Source organism: Taudactylus pleione, unplaced genomic scaffold (genome assembly GCF_031769625.1).
Source record: "Taudactylus pleione unplaced genomic scaffold, aTauple2 ptg001984l, whole genome shotgun sequence".
Lineage (NCBI taxonomy): Eukaryota > Metazoa > Chordata > Amphibia > Anura > Myobatrachidae > Taudactylus > Taudactylus pleione.
The window spans coordinates 721,357-741,637 of NW_028286380.1; the positions used below are offsets into that span (position 1 = coordinate 721,357).

The 20,281-nt window shown below is 55.4% G+C and overlaps 1 protein-coding gene across 1 annotated transcript in view; it reads left to right on the forward strand.

The window, feature by feature from the left end:
• Positions 1-3,283: 3,283 nt before the first annotated feature.
• Positions 3,284-20,281, forward strand: part of USP4 (ubiquitin specific peptidase 4) — a 102,581-nt gene continuing 85,583 nt past the window's right edge. The window contains exons 1-7 of the mRNA XM_088465377.1: positions 3,284-3,550; positions 11,476-11,603; positions 13,789-13,919; positions 13,994-14,120; positions 14,206-14,351; positions 14,462-14,520; positions 18,983-19,144. Coding sequence (XP_088321503.1) covers positions 3,393-3,550; positions 11,476-11,603; positions 13,789-13,919; positions 13,994-14,120; positions 14,206-14,351; positions 14,462-14,520; positions 18,983-19,144 — 911 coding nt within the window. The 5' untranslated portion in view covers positions 3,284-3,392. The remainder of the gene's footprint in view (positions 3,551-11,475; positions 11,604-13,788; positions 13,920-13,993; positions 14,121-14,205; positions 14,352-14,461; positions 14,521-18,982; positions 19,145-20,281) is intronic.

Below are 20,281 nucleotides of genomic sequence, written 5' to 3' on the forward strand. Positions count from 1 at the left end.
CTGCCTGTCCCCTGGTGCTTGTAGTTCTGTGGAAGGGCATGCTGGGATGTGTAGTCCCACAGCAGCTGGAGTGCCATACGCTGCCTGTCCCTGGTGCTTGTAGTTCTGTGGCAGGGCATGCTGGGATGTGTAGTCCCACAGCAGCTGGAGTGCCATACGCTGCCTGTCCCTGGTGCTTGTTGATCTGTGGCAGGGCATGCTGGGATGTGTAGTCCCACAGCAGCTGGAGTGCCATACGCTGCCTGTCCCCTGGTGCTTGTAGTTCTGTGGCAGGGCATGCTGGGATGTGTAGTCCCACAGCAGCTGGAGTGCCATACGCTGCCTGTCCCTGGTGCTTGTAGTTCTGTGGCAGGGCATGCTGGGATGTGTAGTCCCACAGCAGCTGGAGTGCCATACGCTGCCTGTCCCTGGTGCTTGTTGATCTGTGGCAGGGCATGCTGGGATGTGTAGTCCCACAGCAGCTGGAGTGCCATACGCTGCCTGTCCCTGGTGCTTGTTGATCTGTGGCAGGGCATGCTGGGATGTGTAGTCCCACAGCAGCTGGAGTGCCATACGCTGCCTGTCCCTGGTGCTTGTTGATCTGTGGAAGGGCATGCTGGGATGTGTAGTCCCACAGCAGCTGGAGTGCCATACGCTGCCTGTCCCCTGGTGCTTGTAGTTCTGTGGAAGGGCATGCTGGGATGTGTAGTCCCACAGCAGCTGGAGTGCCATACGCTGCCTGTCCCTGGTGCTTGTAGTTCTGTGGAAGGGCATGCTGGGATGTGTAGTCCCACAGCAGCTGGAGTGCCATACGCTGCCTGTCCCTGGTGCTTGTTGATCTGTGGCAGGGCATGCTGGGATGTGTAGTCCCACAGCAGCTGGAGTGCCATACGCTGCCTGTCCCTGGTGCTTGTTGATCTGTGGAAGGGCATGCTGGGATGTGTAGTCCCACAGCAGCTGGAGTGCCATACGCTGCCTGTCCCCTGGTGCTTGTAGTTCTGTGGAAGGGCATGCTGGGATGTGTAGTCCCACAGCAGCTGGAGTGCCATACGTTGCCTGTCCCCTGGTGCTTGTAGTTCTGTGGAAGGGCATGCTGGGATGTGTAGTCCCACAGCAGCTGGAGTGCCATACGCTGCCTGTCCCCTGGTGCTTGTAGTTCTGTGGAAGGGCATGCTGGGATGTGTAGTCCCACAGCAGCTGGAGTGCCATACGCTGCCTGTCCCCTGGTGCTTGTAGTTCTGTGGAAGGGCATGCTGGGATGTGTAGTCCCACAGCAGCTGGAGTGCCATACGCTGCCTGTCCCCTGGTGCTTGTAGTTCTGTGGAAGGGCATGCTGGGATGTGTAGTCCCACAGCAGCTGGAGTGCCATACGCTGCCTGTCCCTGGTGCTTGTAGTTCTGTGGAAGGGCATGCTGGGATGTGTAGTCCCACAGCAGCTGGAGTGCCATACGCTGCCTGTCCCTGGTGCTTGTAGTTCTGTGGAAGGGCATGCTGGGATGTGTAGTCCCACAGCAGCTGGAGTGCCATACGCTGCCTGTCCCTGGTGCTTGTAGTTCTGTGGAAGGGCATGCTGGGATGTGTAGTCCCACAGCAGCTGGAGTGCCACACGCTGCCTGTCCCTGGTGCTTGTAGTTCTGTGGAAGGGCATGCTGGGATGTGTAGTCCCACAGCAGCTGGAGTGCCACACGCTGCCTGTCCCTGGTGCTTGTAGTTCTGTGGCAGGGCATGCTGGGATGTGTAGTCCCACAGCAGCTGGAGTGCCACACGCTGCCTGTCCCTGGTGCTTGTAGTTCTGTGGCAGGGCATGCTGGGATGTGTAGTCCCACAGCAGCTGGAGTGCCACACGCTGCCTGTCCCTGGTGCTTGTAGTTCTGTGGCAGGGCATGCTGGGATGTGTAGTCCCACAGCAGCTGGAGTGCCACACGCTGCCTGTCCCTGGTGCTTGTAGTTCTGTGGCAGGGCATGCTGGGATGTGTAGTCCCACAGCAGCTGGAGTGCCACACGCTGCCTGTCCCTGGTGCTTGTAGTTCTGTGGAAGGGCATGCTGGGATGTGTAGTCCCACAGCAGCTGGAGTGCCACACGCTGCCTGTCCCTGGTGCTTGTTGATCTGTGGCAGGGCATGCTGGGATGTGTAGTCCCACAGCAGCTGGAGTGCCACACGCTGCCTGTCCCTGGTGCTTGTTGATCTGTGGCAGGGCATGCTGGGATGTGTAGTCCCACAGCAGCTGGAGTGCCACACGCTGCCTGTCCCTGGTGCTTGTTGATCTGTGGCAGGGCATGCTGGGATGTGTAGTCCCACAGCAGCTGGAGTGCCACACGCTGCCTGTCCCTGGTGCTTGTAGTTCTGTGGCAGGGCATGCTGGGATGTGTAGTCCCACAGCAGCTGGAGTGCCACACGCTGCCTGTCCCTGGTGCTTGTAGTTCTGTGGCAGGGCATGCTGGGATGTGTAGTCCCACAGCAGCTGGAGTGCCATACGCTGCCTGTCCCTGGTGCTTGTAGTTCTGTGGAAGGGCATGCTGGGATGTGTAGTCCCACAGCAGCTGGAGTGCCACACGCTGCCTGTCCCTGGTGCTTGTAGTTCTGTGGAAGGGCATGCTGGGATGTGTAGTCCCACAGCAGCTGGAGTGCCACACGCTGCCTGTCCCTGGTGCTTGTAGTTCTGTGGCAGGGCATGCTGGGATGTGTAGTCCCACAGCAGCTGGAGTGCCACACGCTGCCTGTCCCTGGTGCTTGTAGTTCTGTGGCAGGGCATGCTGGGATGTGTAGTCCCACAGCAGCTGGAGTGCCACACGCTGCCTGTCCCTGGTGCTTGTAGTTCTGTGGCAGGGCATGCTGGGATGTGTAGTCCCACAGCAGCTGGAGTGCCACACGCTGCCTGTCCCTGGTGCTTGTAGTTCTGTGGAAGGGCATGCTGGGATGTGTAGTCCCACAGCAGCTGGAGTGCCACACGCTGCCTGTCCCTGGTGCTTGTTGATCTGTGGCAGGGCATGCTGGGATGTGTAGTCCCACAGCAGCTGGAGTGCCACACGCTGCCTGTCCCTGGTGCTTGTTGATCTGTGGCAGGGCATGCTGGGATGTGTAGTCCCACAGCAGCTGGAGTGCCACACGCTGCCTGTCCCTGGTGCTTGTAGTTCTGTGGCAGGGCATGCTGGGATGTGTAGTCCCACAGCAGCTGGGGCTGTTGTACATTACACGAGGAGAGCTTCTGTAGCCTGGTCATTACCTCAGGGGGCGGTGCTTCGCTCCCATCACGTGGTGCCGCCGGGGACACGCCCACCATAGCGCATGCGCGCTGCCGTTCCGTTACCTCCAGCAGAGGGCGCTCCCCGTCGCCACCACGTGCCCGCGCACGCCGCGTCCTGCGTCAGGGTGGCTCAGAGGACGTGCGCGCTCCTGGAGTTTAGCGCAGCCATGGCGGAGGGGGGAGGCGGAGGAGAACCGGGACCGGCACCGCCGCACCGAGCAGCTCGTATTCCGGCACCCGAGTCCGCCGGCCGCCCGGAGCCCGAGGAGCAGAAGAGTGAGATGGGGGAGCTTCTGAAGGCGCCGCTGAAGAAGGGAGACGAGTGGTGAGCGGGGCCCGAGGGGGGCAGGAAGTGGCCGCAGGGCGGGGGGAGGTCGGTACCGGCTGCTGTCACCGGGGGGAAGGGGGTGGGTCGGTGCTACAGGTGTGTGGGGTCTCCGGGAGCCGCTATGCTGTGTCATGGGCCTGGGCCGGTCATAGGAGGAGAGGGCTCCGCCCACAGGGCCCCCTCATTACCTGCAGCTCCGCCCACAGGGCCCCCTCATTACCTCCCATCTCCGCCCACAGGGCCCCCTCATAACCTGCAGCACCGCCCACAGGGCCCCCTCATAACCTGCAGCTCCGCCCACAGGGCCCCCTCATAACCTGCAGCTCCGCCCACAGGGCCCCCTCATAACCTGCAGCTCCGCCCACAGGGCCCCCTCATAACCTGCAGCTCCGCCCACAGGGCCCCCTCATAACCTGCAGCTCCGCCCACAGGGCCCCCTCATTACCTGCAGCTCCGCCCACAGGGCCCCCTCATTACCTCCCATCTCCGCCCACAGGGCCCCCTCATTACCTCCCATCTCCGCCCACAGGGGCCCCCTCATTACCTGCAGCTCCGCCCACAGGGGCCCCCTCATTACCTGCAGCTCCGCCCACAGGGGCCCTCTCATTACCTGCTGCTCCGCCCACAGGGCCCCCTCATAACCTGCAGCACCGCCCACAGGGCCCCCTCATAACCTGCAGCTCCGCCCACAGGGCCCCCTCATAACCTGCAGCACCGCCCACAGGGCCCCCTCATTACCTGCAGGTCCCCCCACAGGGCCCCCTCATTACCTGCAGGTCCCCCCACAGGGCCCCCTCATTACCTGCAGCTCCGCCCACAGGGCCCCCTCATTACCTGCAGCTCCGCCCACAGGGGCTCCCTCATTACCTGCAGCTCCGCCCACAGGGGCCCCCTCATTACCTGCAGCTCCGCCCACAGGGGCCCCCTCATTACCTGCAGCTCCGCCCACAGGGGCCCCCTCATTACCTGCAGCTCCGCCCACAGGGGCCCCCTCATTACCTGCAGCTCCGCCCACAGGGGCCCCCTCATTACCTGCAGCTCCGCCCACAGGGGCCCCCTCATTACCTGCAGCTCCGCCCACAGGGGCCCCCTCATTACCTGCAGCTCCGCCCACAGGGGCCCTCTCATTACCTGCTGCTCCGCCCACAGGGCCCCCTCATTACCTCCCATCTCCGCCCACAGGGCCCCCTCATTACCTCCCATCTCCGCCCACAGGGCCCCCTCATTACCTGCAGCTCCGCCCACAGGGGCCCCCTCATTACCTGCAGCTCGGCACACAAGGGCCCCCCCATTAGACAGCATTGCCTCTAAGGGTCCCTCATCACCAACAGCTCCGCCCCCAGGGTTATTTGTATCTACATCGTCCCTTTCATGTCTGTACATGGGCCTGGGAACCAGGGGAAGCTTTGGAGCGCACTATGGGTTACGCTGGGTACACACTATTCAATATATTGTCCTGATCCTCTTCAGAACAATATATCGTGCACATGGTATATAGTGTGTATACGCCTGATCCGTCGTTAACGACAGTTGCTCATCGCATCGCGCCATTTGCTGTTCTGCTTGTCAGGTGGGACTATGTAATGACGGCGTGTAACCACACATCACGTCATTGTACACCGGATCGTGTAGTGTGTATGGCGCACGCAATGTATCGTTACATCTCATCGCACCGTCGCTAGGTCACACCTCGTATTGTGCGTACCCAGCCTAAGAGTAATCAGAGATGGGCACAGGTTTGTGGTAACCCTGTGTGACCCGTTGCTGGTGATCTAGTGATGGGTAACCTGGCGGCAAATGTGGCCCACTAGCCTTCAGTAAGGCCTGCACAGTACCGCTGTGTAGACTGTACACCCCCCCTCCTTCCTGTAGTGTCATGTGCTGTGTGACATCACAGGAGACCCTGCTGTGTAGACTGCACGCCCCCCCTCCTCCTGTAGTGTCATGTGCTGTGTGACATCACATGAGACCCCGCTGTGTAGACTGTACGCCCCCCCTCCTCTAGTGTCATGTGCTGTGTGACATCACAGGAGACCCCGCTGTGTAGACTGTACACCCCCTCCCTTTAGTGTCATGTGCTGTGTGACATCACAGGAGACCCCGCTGTGTAGACTGTACGCCCCCCCCTCCTGTAGTGTCATGTGCTGTGTGACATCACAGGAGACCCCGCTGTGTAGACTGTACGCCCCCCCGCCCTTCTTTAGTGTCATGTGCTGTGTGACATCAGAGGAGACCCCACTGTGTAGACTGTACTCCCCCCTCCCCCCCCCCCCACTCCTGTAGTGTCATGTGCTGTGTGACATCACAGGAGACCCCGCTGTGTAGACTGCACGCCCCCCCTCCTCCTGTAGTGTCATGTGCTGTGTGACATCACAGGAGACCCTGCTGTGTAGACTGCACGCCCCCCCTCCTCCTGTAGTGTCATGTGCTGTGTGACATCACATGAGACCCCGCTGTGTAGACTGTACGCCCCCCCTCCTCTAGTGTCATGTGCTGTGTGACATCACAGGAGACCCCGCTGTGTAGACTGTACACCCCCTCCCTTTAGTGTCATGTGCTGTGTGACATCACAGGAGACCCCGCTGTGTAGACTGTACGCCCCCCCGCCCTTCTTTAGTGTCATGTGCTGTGTGACATCACAGGAGACCCCACTGTGTAGACTGTACTCCCCCCTCCCCCCCCCCCCCCACTCCTGTAGTGTCATGTGCTGTGTGACATCACATGAGACCCCGCTGTGTAGACTGTACGCCCCCCCTCCTCTAGTGTCATGTGCTGTGTGACATCACAGGAGACCCCGCTGTGTAGACTGTACACCCCCTCCCTTTAGTGTCATGTGCTGTGTGACATCACAGGAGCCCCCTCTGTGTAGACTGTACGCCCCCCCCTCCTGTAGTGTCATGTGCTGTGTGACATCACAGGAGACCCCGCTGTGTAGACTGTACGCCCCCCCGCCCTTCTTTAGTGTCATGTGCTGTGTGACATCACAGGAGACCCCACTGTGTAGACTGTACTCCCCCCTCCCCCCCCACTCCTGTAGTGTCATGTGCTGTGTGACATCACAGGAGACCCCGCTGTGTAGACTGTACGCCCCCCCTCCTGTAGTGTCATGTGCTGTGTGACATCACAGGAGACCCCGCTGTGTAGACTGTACGCCCTCCCTATAGTGTCATGTGCTGTGTGACATCACAGGAGACCCCGCTGTGTAGACTGTACGCCCTCCCTATAGTGTCATGTGCTGTGTGACATCACAGGAGACCCCGCTGTGTAGACTGTACTCCCCCCTCCCCCCCCCCTCCTGTAGTGTCATGTGCTGTGTGACATCACAGGAGACCCCGCTGTGTAGACTGTACGCTCCTCCCCCCCCCCTCCTGTAGTGTCATGTGCTGTGTGACATCACAGGAGACCCCGCTGTGTAGACTGTACGCCCCCCCCCCTCCTGTAGTGTCATGTGCTGTGTGACATCACAGGAGACCCTGCTGTGTAGACTGTACGCCCCCCCCCCTCCTGTAGTGTCATGTGCTGTGTGACATCACAGGAGACCCCGCTGTGTAGACTGTACGCTCCTCCCCCCCCCTCCTGTAGTGTCATGTGCTGTGTGACATCACAGGAGACCCCGCTGTGTAGACTGTACGCCCCCCCCCCTCCTGTAGTGTCATGTGCTGTGTGACATCACAGGAGACCCCGCTGTGTAGACTGTACGCTCCTCCCCCCCCCCCTCCTGTAGTGTCATGTGCTGTGTGACATCACAGGAGACCCCGCTGTGTAGACTGTACGCCCCCCCCCTCCTGTAGTGTCATGTGCTGTGTGACATCACAGGAGACCCCGCTGTGTAGACTGTACGCCCCCCCTCCTCTAGTGTCATGTGCTGTGTGACATCACAGGAGACCCCGCTGTGTAGACTGTACGCTCCCCCCCCTCCTGTAGTGTCATGTGCTGTGTGACATCACAGGAGACCCCGCTGTGTAGACTGTACACCCCCCCCTCCTATAGTGTCATGCGCTGTGTGACATCACAGGAGACCCCGCTGTGTAGACTGTACACCCCCCCCCCCTCCTATAGTGTCATGTGCTGTGTGACATCACAGGAGACCCCGCTGTGTAGACTGTACACCCCCCCCTCCTATAGTGTCATGCGCTGTGTGACATCACAGAAGACCCCGCTGAGTAGACTGTACACCCCCCCTCCTATAGTGTCATGCGCTGTGTAGACTGTACCCCCCCCTCCTATAGTGTCATGCGCTGTGTGACATCACAGGAGACCCCGCTGTGTAGACTGTACACCCCCCCTCCTATAGTGTCATGCGCTGTGTGACATCACAGGAGACCCCGCTGTGTTGACTGTACACCCCCCCCCCCTCCTGCTGTGTGACATCACAGGAGACCCCGCTCTGTAGACTGTACGCCCCCCCCCCCCTCCTGTAGTGTCATGTGCTGTGTGACATCACAGGAGACCCCACTGTGTAGACTGTACGCCCCCCCCCCCCCTCCTCTAGTGTCATGTGCTGTGTGACATCACAGGAGACCCCGCTGTGTAGACTGTACGCTCCCCCCCCCTCCTGTAGTGTCATGTGCTGTGTGACATCACAGGAGACCCCGCTGTGTAGACTGTACACCCCCCCCCTCCTATAGTGTCATGCGCTGTGTGACATCACAGGAGACCCCGCTGTGTAGACTGTACACCCCCCCCCCCTCCTATAGTGTCATGTGCTGTGTGACATCACAGGAGACCCCGCTGTGTAGACTGTACACCCCCCCCTCCTATAGTGTCATGCGCTGTGTGACATCACAGAAGACCCCGCTGAGTAGACTGTACACCCCCCCTCCTATAGTGTCATGCGCTGTGTAGACTGTACCCCCCCTCCTATAGTGTCATGCGCTGTGTGACATCACAGGAGACCCCGCTGTGTAGACTGTACACCCCCCCTCCTATAGTGTCATGCGCTGTGTGACATCACAGGAGACCCCGCTGTGTTGACTGTACACCCCCCCCCCCTCCTGCTGTGTGACATCACAGGAGACCCCGCTCTGTAGACTGTACGCCCCCCCCCCCCTCCTGTAGTGTCATGTGCTGTGTGACATCACAGGAGACCCCACTGTGTAGACTGTACGCCCCCCCCCCCTCCTGTAGTGTCATATGCTGTGTGACATCACTGGAGATCCCGCTGTGTAGACTGTAAGCCCCCCCCCCCCCTCCTGTGTTGTGCGCTGCGGGCACTGCGTCATATTCTTTGCATAGTGTAGGGGGATGCTGCCGCTCTGGGCAGAATAAGGTTAGTCTCCATTTTCTGACACTAAGGCCCGTATTCAATTTGAGGCGAGAAGTCTGGATCCGCGATACTTTTCGTCGATGACATAATTTTCGCCTGTTTTGCTTTTACTCCGTATTCAATTTGGAAGACTTTCTGCCTAGGTGGAGTCAATGCAATGTAATAGGCGGTAAAGTATCGCCTATGAATAGCAGGCGGAAAAAAGTGCAGAATTGTTTTTTTTTTTTGGTGCAAAGTTGCGGGAACCCCCCTGCAGCCTTCAGACAGTCCCCCAAAGGTAATCTGTGTCAAAAAGATAAAATAAATAACACTTAACACCCCAAAAAATGACTTTGAAAAAGGGGGCAAAAAAAAAGTTGGGGTACAAAGTTAAAAACTAGCGAACTTGATTCTGGGGGGGTCCCCAAATATGCCCCAAATGTTTTTTTGATTGCAGGTTTTTGCGACAGGTGGATTTTTCACAATTTTTTCAACTTCACTTTGGCAACTTTAAGATATGCTGGCCCCCATTTTTAAGTACCCCAAATTTGCTGGGTTAAGTTATTTTCTGGAGAAAAAACCTCCTGAATACTATTCTGCACCAGGTATAGAAAACGCTATTTAGCAGCTATTCAGCCCGTTTAAAACACCAAATACCTTCAGCAAGCCAAATCGGGGGGTACCATAGCTAACCCCCATGTCAGAGCATCTTTTGGGGGTGTCAGGCTGATTTCCCCAAAACTGACAGTGCTTTCCGCCTGTTCAAGTTTCGCCGGGTTCCGTTTTCGCGTACTTCCATATTGAATATGGGGTAAAGCGGGCACGCGCGCGATACTTTTCCGCCTGCAAAACAGGCAAAGTAGGCGAAAAAGTATCACGGCTCAGCTCATATTGAATACGGCTCTAAAAGTGATGGGCAAATCTCAGAAAATACAAGCTGAGGCCAGTGAGGCATTTATAGCAGAGAAAAGGGCGGACGGGCTGCCTGTTACCCCGATTTATATGTGTTTTTGGAAGACCCCTCTAAGTGTATCATAGAAGTATTGGGTTATGTAGTAGTAAATCTGCGCAGGGCCCCAGTGTGTGATAATTAGGAGGTATATGTCGGTATACAGCGAGCAGGCGCAGTGTACAGCTGCTACGGGAAGTGTTTTTGGTTTCGTTTTCTGGTGATGAGGAAAGCAGGGTGTGTGCCTGCCCCAGTATAGAGGAATGTGCTCTCACGGCTTGTGGCAGTACACACTCTCTGGCATTGCAGCCTCCGTGTTGTAATCATTATCTTGGAGTAAAACTGGCAGTACAGACGAGATGGGCGATGGGTGCAGATGGCTCAGGGCATCCCGTCATTAGGAATAGGCAGAACACCTACACCCATCATTGTGCAATCCTCTTCCTTTACCAGCCTATGAAGAAATACGCACGGGGGCTGCTAAAATGATCCGGTGATGCATATAACATGCTGTCTATGCCCGAATGCTTAGGTAACAGAGTATAACTACTATGCGTATAAAGCTTTAATAGTACATAAGAAATGCTGAATAATATACGTGCCAACACAGAAGTATTTATACCTAGCTGAATGTGGCCGTCACGCGCTCTCCCACTTGGGTTATGAGTGAGGGTTTTTCTCTAATGTGACTGACAGATTATTCCTACACAGGGGCGGGGCTAGTGATGTCACAGCAGCTCAAATTCCTGCAGAAGCCACTTATTATCCTGCCTCAGATTGCTTTCCACATGGTCCTAAAAACTTGTGATGTGCCATAAACGTGGAGCTGTCAGTGATGGGGCGAGGCTGACACTGAGCAGTATATGTTACCTCCCTGGTTCATGTCTCACAATGCAGAAGGTAGATGCTCCTTCCCCAGATGCTTCTATAGAGATGCTATTGGTTCTGCTGCCAGGAATAGGGACGGGAATGCGAAATCCGGTGCTGAAGAAGCTATCGGGCAGGAGTGAGACAAATCAGTTAAGACTATAAGAAAAACGGCGGGTGCACTACGGTATAATGTATACGTGTCGCCATATATATCGTAACCCTTCATGCTGTCAGTCTTCAAAAGAAATGAGTCAGGCCACCATTAATAGACCAGTTAGACCTGAAACACGTGGCTTTCATAATGGGAGCGTATTCCTAGTGACCAGTGTACAAGCGTCATGCCTGGTATTGTGCGCACTGGCTTTGGTCCCTGTACCCATTGGTCTGTGGTGTGTACACAGGCAGGGAGAGATTTTATACATACTGCTGCTGGCGGGTACCTCAAAGTGCCTCGCCTTATCCAATGGTGGCTCAGACTCTCCGCCATCACAGTGATCTCCCCACGCTATATCTCTTGGGCGGTCCATCTGGCAAAGTATCTCTGACGTCCAGCGCCATAGACGTCGGCTCAGTGCATCGTAATGGGGTAATGATGGGGCAGCTCACAGATCGGAGCCGCCCCTGCTGGAAGGAGCATGTCGGCTGCTCCCTCCATTGGAGGCTAGCATTGTAGCCTCACAGCCTTCCCCTCTCCTACCTGGTGCCCACCAAACAGTGGATGGTGCACGATGGTCTGCTGGTTACCCCAGGATCAGATCTCCTATTAGAGTGCTACCTATATGCCGAGCCGCTCTAGTCGGTTCTGCACGTGGCTCCTAGGCTCTCCCAGGTAATAGTTGTACATGTGATGTGTTACAGGTATCTCGTTGACAGCAGATGGTTCAAGCAGTGGAAGAAGTATGTTGGCTTTGACTCGTGGGACTTGTACAATGTGGGAGAAAGCAACTTCTTTCCGGGGCCTGTGGATAATTCTGGCTTGTTTACAGGTACAGTAATCGCTCCGTAACGTCATTCTATGTCATAGACGGGTCTAGCAGAGCTTCATTAGCTGTAAGGCAGCAGAAACATAGTCACCATCTCTGGTTATTGGTATAATTCACCACCCAGCCCCATAGCGCACATTCAGGTGTTGTAATAGGCCACATTCATGTAATATATATAGCCCCATAGCGCACATTCAGGTGTTGTAATAGGCCACATTCATATAATATATATAGCCCTGTAGTGCACATTCATGTAATATATATAGCCCTTTAGTGCACATTCATATAATATATATAGCCCCATAGCGCACATTCAGGTGTTGTAATTAGCCACATTCATATAATATATATAGCCCTTTAGTGCACATTCATGTAATATATATAGCCCCATAGTGCATATTCATGTAATATATATAGCCCTTTAGTGTACGTGACTGCGTTATAAAGCGCACATTCATGTAATATATATAGCCCCATAGTGCACATTCATGTAATATTTATAGCCCTTTAGTGTACGTGACTGCGTTATAAAGCGCACATTCATGTAATCTATATAGCCCTGTAGTGCACATTCATGTAATATATATAGCCCCATAGTGCATATTCATGTAATATATAGCCCCGTAGTGCACAGCCCGTGCGCTGTTGTTGATCTCGCCGCGCCCGTGCGCTGTTGTTGATCTCGCCGCGCCCGTGCGCTGTTGTTGATCTCGCCGCGCCCGTGCGCTGTTGTTGATCTCGCCGCGCCCGTGCGCTGTTGTTGATCTCGCCGCGCCCGTGCGCTGTTGTTGATTTCGCCGCGCCCGTACGCTGATGTTGATCTCGCCGCACCCGTGCGCTGATGTTGATCTTTATTGCATTGTGCAGAGCTGACATTCCAGCTAATTTTACACAATTGTCGCATGAAAACTGACGCACGTTAAATCTTATTATTTTTGCATTTGCGATGCGCTTTTCCGCCGTCTCAGTTTCTGTGTAAATGCACAAATGAAGCAATAAATGTTGTTGGATGAGACTGAACCCTGTAAGATTCTCGTCACTGTGAGAGTAATACGTAAAAACCTGCTGATAAATGGGAGCATAGAAATGTTTGTCTGGTGGTCTCCTACAGGGGTCCGATAATGCAGGTTTGTCTCCTCTATCATTAATAGCACAGCCTGTGTGACTGACGGTGTACATACCAGCTGTAACCCTGAGCCCGCCCCTCTCCTGTACGTCCTGTTGTAGGGTTATTAGATGACGTGATCAGTGAGAGCCAATGCTCCGGGTCCTATCTGTGTACAGGTTGCCGCCATGTTTGTGTGGGTTTCCTCCGGGTAATGGGCTTTCTTCTCACACGCCATAGGCCTGCTGCTTTGTTACGGACCTCTGACAAAATGGACCCATGGGTTGTTTGGAATCTTTTTCTGGGTGGTTTATCAAGATAGTTACCGGGGCAGCTCGGTGATGCCAGATCCTTTGCCACACTAGTTGGGAGCGGTAAGAGTAGACATGCTGGTTGCCAGACCAGTGGTTTGTGAAGGGGTGAGCCAGCTTATCGGCGCCCGAATGTGCACTGAAACAGCGCGCCCAGACTCGGGCTTCACATTCACTAAGCTAGGAAAATAGAAGGAGGTTTGTTACCTTCACCAAGCCAAGCACAGGAAGCCTATCACCTGCGGCAATGGCCTTTGCCAGGAGGGGCGATGCTGATAAGTGGGCAGAAGATGTAGAATTTTCGGGCTTCTGCATTTGGTACATAAACCCCTTATACTGTGCTTCCCGGGAGGCGGCTGATTACTTCCTCTCATGTAAAACAAAGTATAGAGCTGTAACCACACACCATAAATGTGCACGTTTATATCTTGTGTTTTATCTAATATTAATAAAAACATTTTTTATTTAGTTTATTACCAGAAATTCTCAATCATGACGCCGTTTTCCAGGCATTACAAGTCGCCCAATAACCGCGCCGGACAGGGCTCGTTAATGTTCCTGGAGACAGATTAGGGCCCCGCAATCTCAGGAATGTCCAGGAACGTTTCATTGCCTCCCATTGAGCCTACGCTCGCTGACATCCATACTTAGGGGTCTTCCAGGCTGCTAGGAAAATGAATGTAATCTATAGGGGGGGATTCTATGGGGAACAAGCTGCAATATAGTAGCGACAGAACCTCATTGGATAATTGAATCTTTCTGTGTCCTCTAGATCCCGATACTCAGGTATTAAAGGAACATCTGATTGATGAGCTGGATTACGTCCTTGTGCCGACTGAAGCGTGGGATAAGTTAATGAGCTGGTACGGGAGTGTGCAGGACCAGCAGCCCATAGTTAGGAAGGTAAGTGCCTGGGCGCAGGAGACCGGAGGTGGTAGCACTCGGGAATGGATCTTTACAGGTCGCCTCTCTTGCAGGTGGTGGAGCACGGGATGTTTGTGAAGCACTGTAAGGTGGAGGTTTATCTCATTGAGCTGAAGCTGTGTGAGAACAGCGATGCAGACCATGTGGTGTCTCGTCACTTCAGCAAAGCGGACACTATAGGTGAGTGCGGCGTTCCGTGCGTCCTGCCGTCACGTGTGCCGAGTCCTGCAGACCTCACTGCCGCCTTGTCTCTCCCATCACACAGAGACCATAGAGAAGGAGATGAGAAACATCTTCAATATTCCTGCGGATAAAGAAACCCGTCTGTGGAACAGATATATGACTAACACCTATGAGCAGCTCACCAAGCCAGATAACACTGTGCAAGATGCTGGCCTGTACCAGGGGCAGGTAATGGTGACCGCCGTCATGGCAGAAGCCTGACGCCACAGCTTGCCCGACGTAACTCAGTGCTAATGCTGGGCACCTCTGACTGCTGTGTCTTCTATGTCGTTTTACAGATGTTGGTCATAGAACAGAGGAACCCGGATGGTACGTGGCCCAGGCAGTCTCAGACGAAGTAAGTGAGGTCTGGAAGAGTAAATTATGTATAGCATAATACAGGCAACATTTCCCCTCCTGCACTGATTCCCCCACCCCCACCATTCATGATTAATCCTTCCCTGCACCAATCCACCCCCCAGGCGTGATTAATCCTTCCCTACACCAATGCACCCCCCAGGCATGATTAATCCTTCCCTGCACCAATGCACGCCCCCAGGCGTGATTAATCCTTCCCTGCACCAATGTACCCCCCCAGGCGTGATTAATCCTTCCCTGCACCAATGCACCCCCCAGGCATGATTAATCCTTCCCTGCACCAATTCACCCCCCCAGGCATGATTAATCCTTCCGTGCACCAATGCACCCCCCCCAGGGATGATTAATCCTTCCCTGCACCAATGCACCCCCCAGGGATGATTAATCCTTCCCTGCACCAATGCACCCCCCAGGCATGATTAATCCTTCCCTGCACCAATGCACACCCCCCAGGCATGATTAATCCTTCCCTGCACCAATGCACACCCCCCAGGCATGATTAATCCTTCCCTGCACCAATGCACACCCCCCAGGCATGATTAATCCTTCCCTGCACCAATGCACACCCCCCAGGCATGATTAATCCTTCCCTGCACCAATGCACACCTCCCAGGCATGATTAATCCTTCCCTGCACCAATGCACCCCCCAGGCGTGATTAATCCTTCCCTGCACCAATGCACCCCCAGGCATGATTAATCCTTCCCTGCACCAATGCACCCCCCAGGCATGAGTAATTCTTCCCTGCACCAATGCACCCAGCCAGGCATGATTAATCCTTCCCTGCACCAATGCACCCCCCAGGCGTGATTAATCCTTCCCTGCACCAATGCACCCCCCCAGGCGTGGTTAATCCTTCCCTGCACCAATGCACCCCCCCAGGCGTGATTAATCCTTCCCTGCACCAATGCACCCCCCAGGCGTGATTAATCCTTCCCTGCACCAATGCACCCCCCAGGCGTGATTAATCCTTCCCTGCACCAATGCACCCCCCAGGCGTGATTAATCCTTCCCTGCACCAATGCACCCCCCCAGGCGTGATTAATCCTTCCCTGCACCAATGCACCCCCCAGGCGTGATTAATCCTTCCCTGCACCAATGCACCCCCCCAGGCGTGATTAATCCTTCCCTGCACCAATGCACCCCCCCAGGCGTGATTAATTCTTCCCTGCACCAATGCACCCCCCCAGGCATGATTAATCCTTCCCTGCACCAATGCACCCCCCAGGCGTGATTAATTCTTCCCTGCACCAATGCACCCCCCCAGGCATGATTAATCCTTCCCTGCACCAATGCACCCCCCAGGCGTGATTAATCCTTCCCTGCACCAATGCACCCCCCAGGCGTGATTAATCCTTCCCTGCACCAATGCACCCCCCAGGCGTGATTAATCCTTCCCTGCACCAATGCACCCCCCAGGCGTGATTAATCCTTCCCTGCACCAATGCACCCCCCAGGCGTGATTAATCCTTCCCTGCACCAATGCACCCCCCAGGCGTGATTAATCCTTCCCTGCACCAATGCACCCCCCAGGCGTGATTAATCCTTCCCTGCACCAATGCACCCCCCAGGCGTGAATGAGTGCTCCCTGCACTAATCCACCCCCCAGGCGTCAATGAGCGCTCCCTGCACCTAATGCACCTTCCAGGCGTGATTTAGCGCTCCCTGCACCAATGCAACCCCCCAGGCGTGATTGAGCGCTCCCGGCACCAATGCAACCTCCCAGGCGTGAATTAGCGCTCCCTGCAGTGAATTAGCGCTCCCTGCACCAATGCACCCCCCCAGGCGTGATTAATCCTTCCCTGCACCAATGCACCCCCCCAGGCGTGATTAATTCTTCCCTGCACCAATGCACCCCCCCAGGCATGATTAATCCTTCCCTGCACCAATGCACCCCCCAGGCGTGATTAATCCTTCCCTGCACCAATGCACCCCCCAGGCGTGATTAATCCTTCCCTGCACCAATGCACCCCCCAGGCGTGATTAATCCTTCCCTGCACCAATGCACCCCCCAGACGTGATTAATCCTTCCCTGCACCAATGCACCCCCCAGGCATGATTAATCCTTCCCTGCACCAATTCACCCCCCCAGGCATGATTAATCCTTCCGTGCACCAATGCACCCCCCCCAGGGATGATTAATCCTTCCCTGCACCAATGCACCCCCCAGGGATGATTAATCCTTCCCTGCACCAATGCACCCCCCAGGCATGATTAATCCTTCCCTGCACCAATGCACACCCCCCAGGCATGATTAATCCTTCCCTGCACCAATGCACACCCCCCAGGCATGATTAATCCTTCCCTGCACCAATGCACACCCCCCAGGCATGATTAATCCTTCCCTGCACCAATGCACACCCCCCAGGCATGATTAATCCTTCCCTGCACCAATGCACACCTCCCAGGCATGATTAATCCTTCCCTGCACCAATGCACCCCCCAGGCGTGATTAATCCTTCCCTGCACCAATGCACCCCCAGGCATGATTAATCCTTCCCTGCACCAATGCACCCCCCAGGCATGAGTAATTCTTCCCTGCACCAATGCACCCAGCCAGGCATGATTAATCCTTCCCTGCACCAATGCACCCCCCAGGCGTGATTAATCCTTCCCTGCACCAATGCACCCCCCCAGGCGTGGTTAATCCTTCCCTGCACCAATGCACCCCCCCAGGCGTGATTAATCCTTCCCTGCACCAATGCACCCCCCAGGCGTGATTAATCCTTCCCTGCACCAATGCACCCCCCAGGCGTGATTAATCCTTCCCTGCACCAATGCACCCCCCAGGCGTGATTAATCCTTCCCTGCACCAATGCACCCCCCCAGGCGTGATTAATCCTTCCCTGCACCAATGCACCCCCCAGGCGTGATTAATCCTTCCCTGCACCAATGCACCCCCCCAGGCGTGATTAATCCTTCCCTGCACCAATGCACCCCCCCAGGCGTGATTAATCCTTCCCTGCACCAATGCACCCCCCCAGGCATGATTAATCCTTCCCTGCACCAATGCACCCCCCAGGCGTGATTAATTCTTCCCTGCACCAATGCACCCCCCCAGGCGTGATTAATCCTTCCCTGCACCAATGCACCCCCCAGGCGTGATTAATCCTTCCCTGCACCAATGCACCCCCCAGGCGTGATTAATCCTTCCCTGCACCAATGCACCCCCCAGGCGTGATTAATCCTTCCCTGCACCAGTGCACCCCCCAGGCGTGATTAATCCTTCCCTGCACCAATGCACCCCCCAGGCGTGATTAATCCTTCCCTGCACCAATGCACCCCCCAGGCGTGATTAATCCTTCCCTGCACCAATGCACCCCCCAGGCGTGATTAATCCTTCCCTGCACCAATGCACCCCCCAGGCGTGAATGAGTGCTCCCTGCACTAATCCACCCCCCAGGCGTCAATGAGCGCTCCCTGCACCTAATGCACCTTCCAGGCGTGATTTAGCGCTCCCTGCACCAATGCAACCCCCCAGGCGTGATTGAGCGCTCCCGGCACCAATGCAACCTCCCAGGCGTGAATTAGCGCTCCCTGCAGTGAATTAGCGCTCCCTGCACCAATGCACCCCCCCAGGCGTGATTAATCCTTCCCTGCACCAATGCACCCCCCCAGGCGTGATTAATTCTTCCCTGCACCAATGCACCCCCCCAGGCATGATTAATCCTTCCCTGCACCAATGCACCCCCCAGGCGTGATTAATCCTTCCCTGCACCAATGCACCCCCCAGGCGTGATTAATCCTTCCCTGCACCAATGCACCCCCAGGCATGATTAATCCTTCCCTGCACCAATGCACCCCCCAGGCGTGATTAATCCTTCCCTGCACCAATGCACCCCCCAGACGTGATTAATCCTTCCCTGCACCAATGCACCCCCCAGGCGTGATTAATCCTTCCCTGCACCAATGCACCCCCCAGGCGTGAATGAGTGCTCCCTGCACTAATCCACCCCCCAGGCGTCAATGAGCGCTCCCTGCACCCAATGCACCTTCCAGGCGTGATTTAGCGCTCCCTGCACCAATGCAACCCCTCAGGCGTGATTGAGCGCTCCCGGCACCAATGCAACCTCCCAGGCGTGAATTAGCGCTCCCTGCAGTGAATTAGCGCTCCCTGCACCAATGCAACCCCCCCAGGCGTAATTGAGCGCTCCCGGCACCAATGCAACCTCCCAGGCGTGAATTAGCGCTCCCTGCAGTGAATTAGTGCTCCCTGCACCCAATGCATCTTCCAGGCGTGATTTAGCGCTCCCTGCACCAATGCAACCCCCCAGGCGTGATTGAGCGCTCCCGGCACCAATGCAACCTCCCAGGCGTGAATTAGCGCTCCCTGCAGTGAATTAGCGCTCCCTGCACCAATGCAACCCCCCAGGCATGATTGAGCGCTCCCTGCATGTGTATATATGTTATATATAACGTCATTGTGTATGTCTGGCTTTGTAGGTCAAGTACGGCAACAAGTAGAACTTATACTACCTCTGGGAAATCCTCGGCGAGCAGCTACTCCTCCTCCTCACCTTCCTCATCATCCACCTCATCCTCCACCATCACAAATGGAGACAGTGGTAGCAGCTATGGGCTGAGCAGCCCCAGCTTGGGCAAAGGGTAAGTGAGAAGTGATCTGTGTCCCCGCCTCGCGGGTAACTCTCCTCCGCCTGTGGTTCTTAGCGCAGGTTATTTAGTGAGACGTGACCCTGCCTATGTATTAGGAGATCCCTTTCTGGTATGTGACATTTCTGCAGCCAGTACCGGGGTGATTATTGTACGTTATACTCGCTGCAGCTGATGAAATGGGGGATTACTGTATGAATGGAAGCGTGCAGATGGCCTTGTGTATACAGGCTCTGAACGCTTGTTCCCCCATTACCCGAAGCCCCCAGCCACCTCAGGTTCTGTGACATTGTTACTGGGGAACTTCATCCATCTGCTCTCGGGTCCAGCTCCAGCCCTGGGAGAGGAAGCACGACGTAGGAAATGTTCCCTGTGATGGAGATGATAAATGTATAATAAAGGGGAGGTGCTTTGTTAGGGTGCAGCTCCAGCCCTGGGAGAGGAAGCACAACGTAGGAAATGTTCCCTGTGATGGAGATGATAAATGTATAATAAAGGGGTGGTGCTTTGTTAGGGTGCAGCTCCAGCCCTGGGAGAGGAAGTACGACGTAGGAAATGTTCCCTGTGATGGAGATAATAAATGTATAATAAAGGGGTGGTGCTTTGTTAGGGTGCAGCTCCAGCCCTGGGAGAGGAAGCACGACGTAGGAAATGTTCCCTGTGATGGAGATAATGTATAATAAAGGGGTGGTGCTTTGTTAGGGTGCAGCTCCAGCCCTGGGAGAGGAGGCACAACGTAGGAAATGTTCCCTGTGATGGAGATGATAAATGTATAATAAAGGGGTGGTGCTTTGTTAGGGTGCAGCTCCAGCCCTGGGAGAGGAAGTACGACGTAGGAAATGTTCCCTGTGATGGAGATAATGTATAATAAAGGGGTGGTGCTTTGTTAGGGTGCAACTCCAGCCCTGGGAGAGGAAGCACGACGTAGGAAATGTTCCCTGTGATGGAGATAATAAATGTATAATAAAGGGGTGGTGCTTTGTTAGGGTGCAGCTCCAGCCCTGGGAGAGGAAGCACAACGTAGGAAATGTTCCCTGTAATGGAGATGATAAATGTATAATAAAGGGGTGGTGCTTTGTTAGGGTGCAGCTCCAGCCCTGGGAGAGGAAGTAAGACGTAGGAAATGTTCCC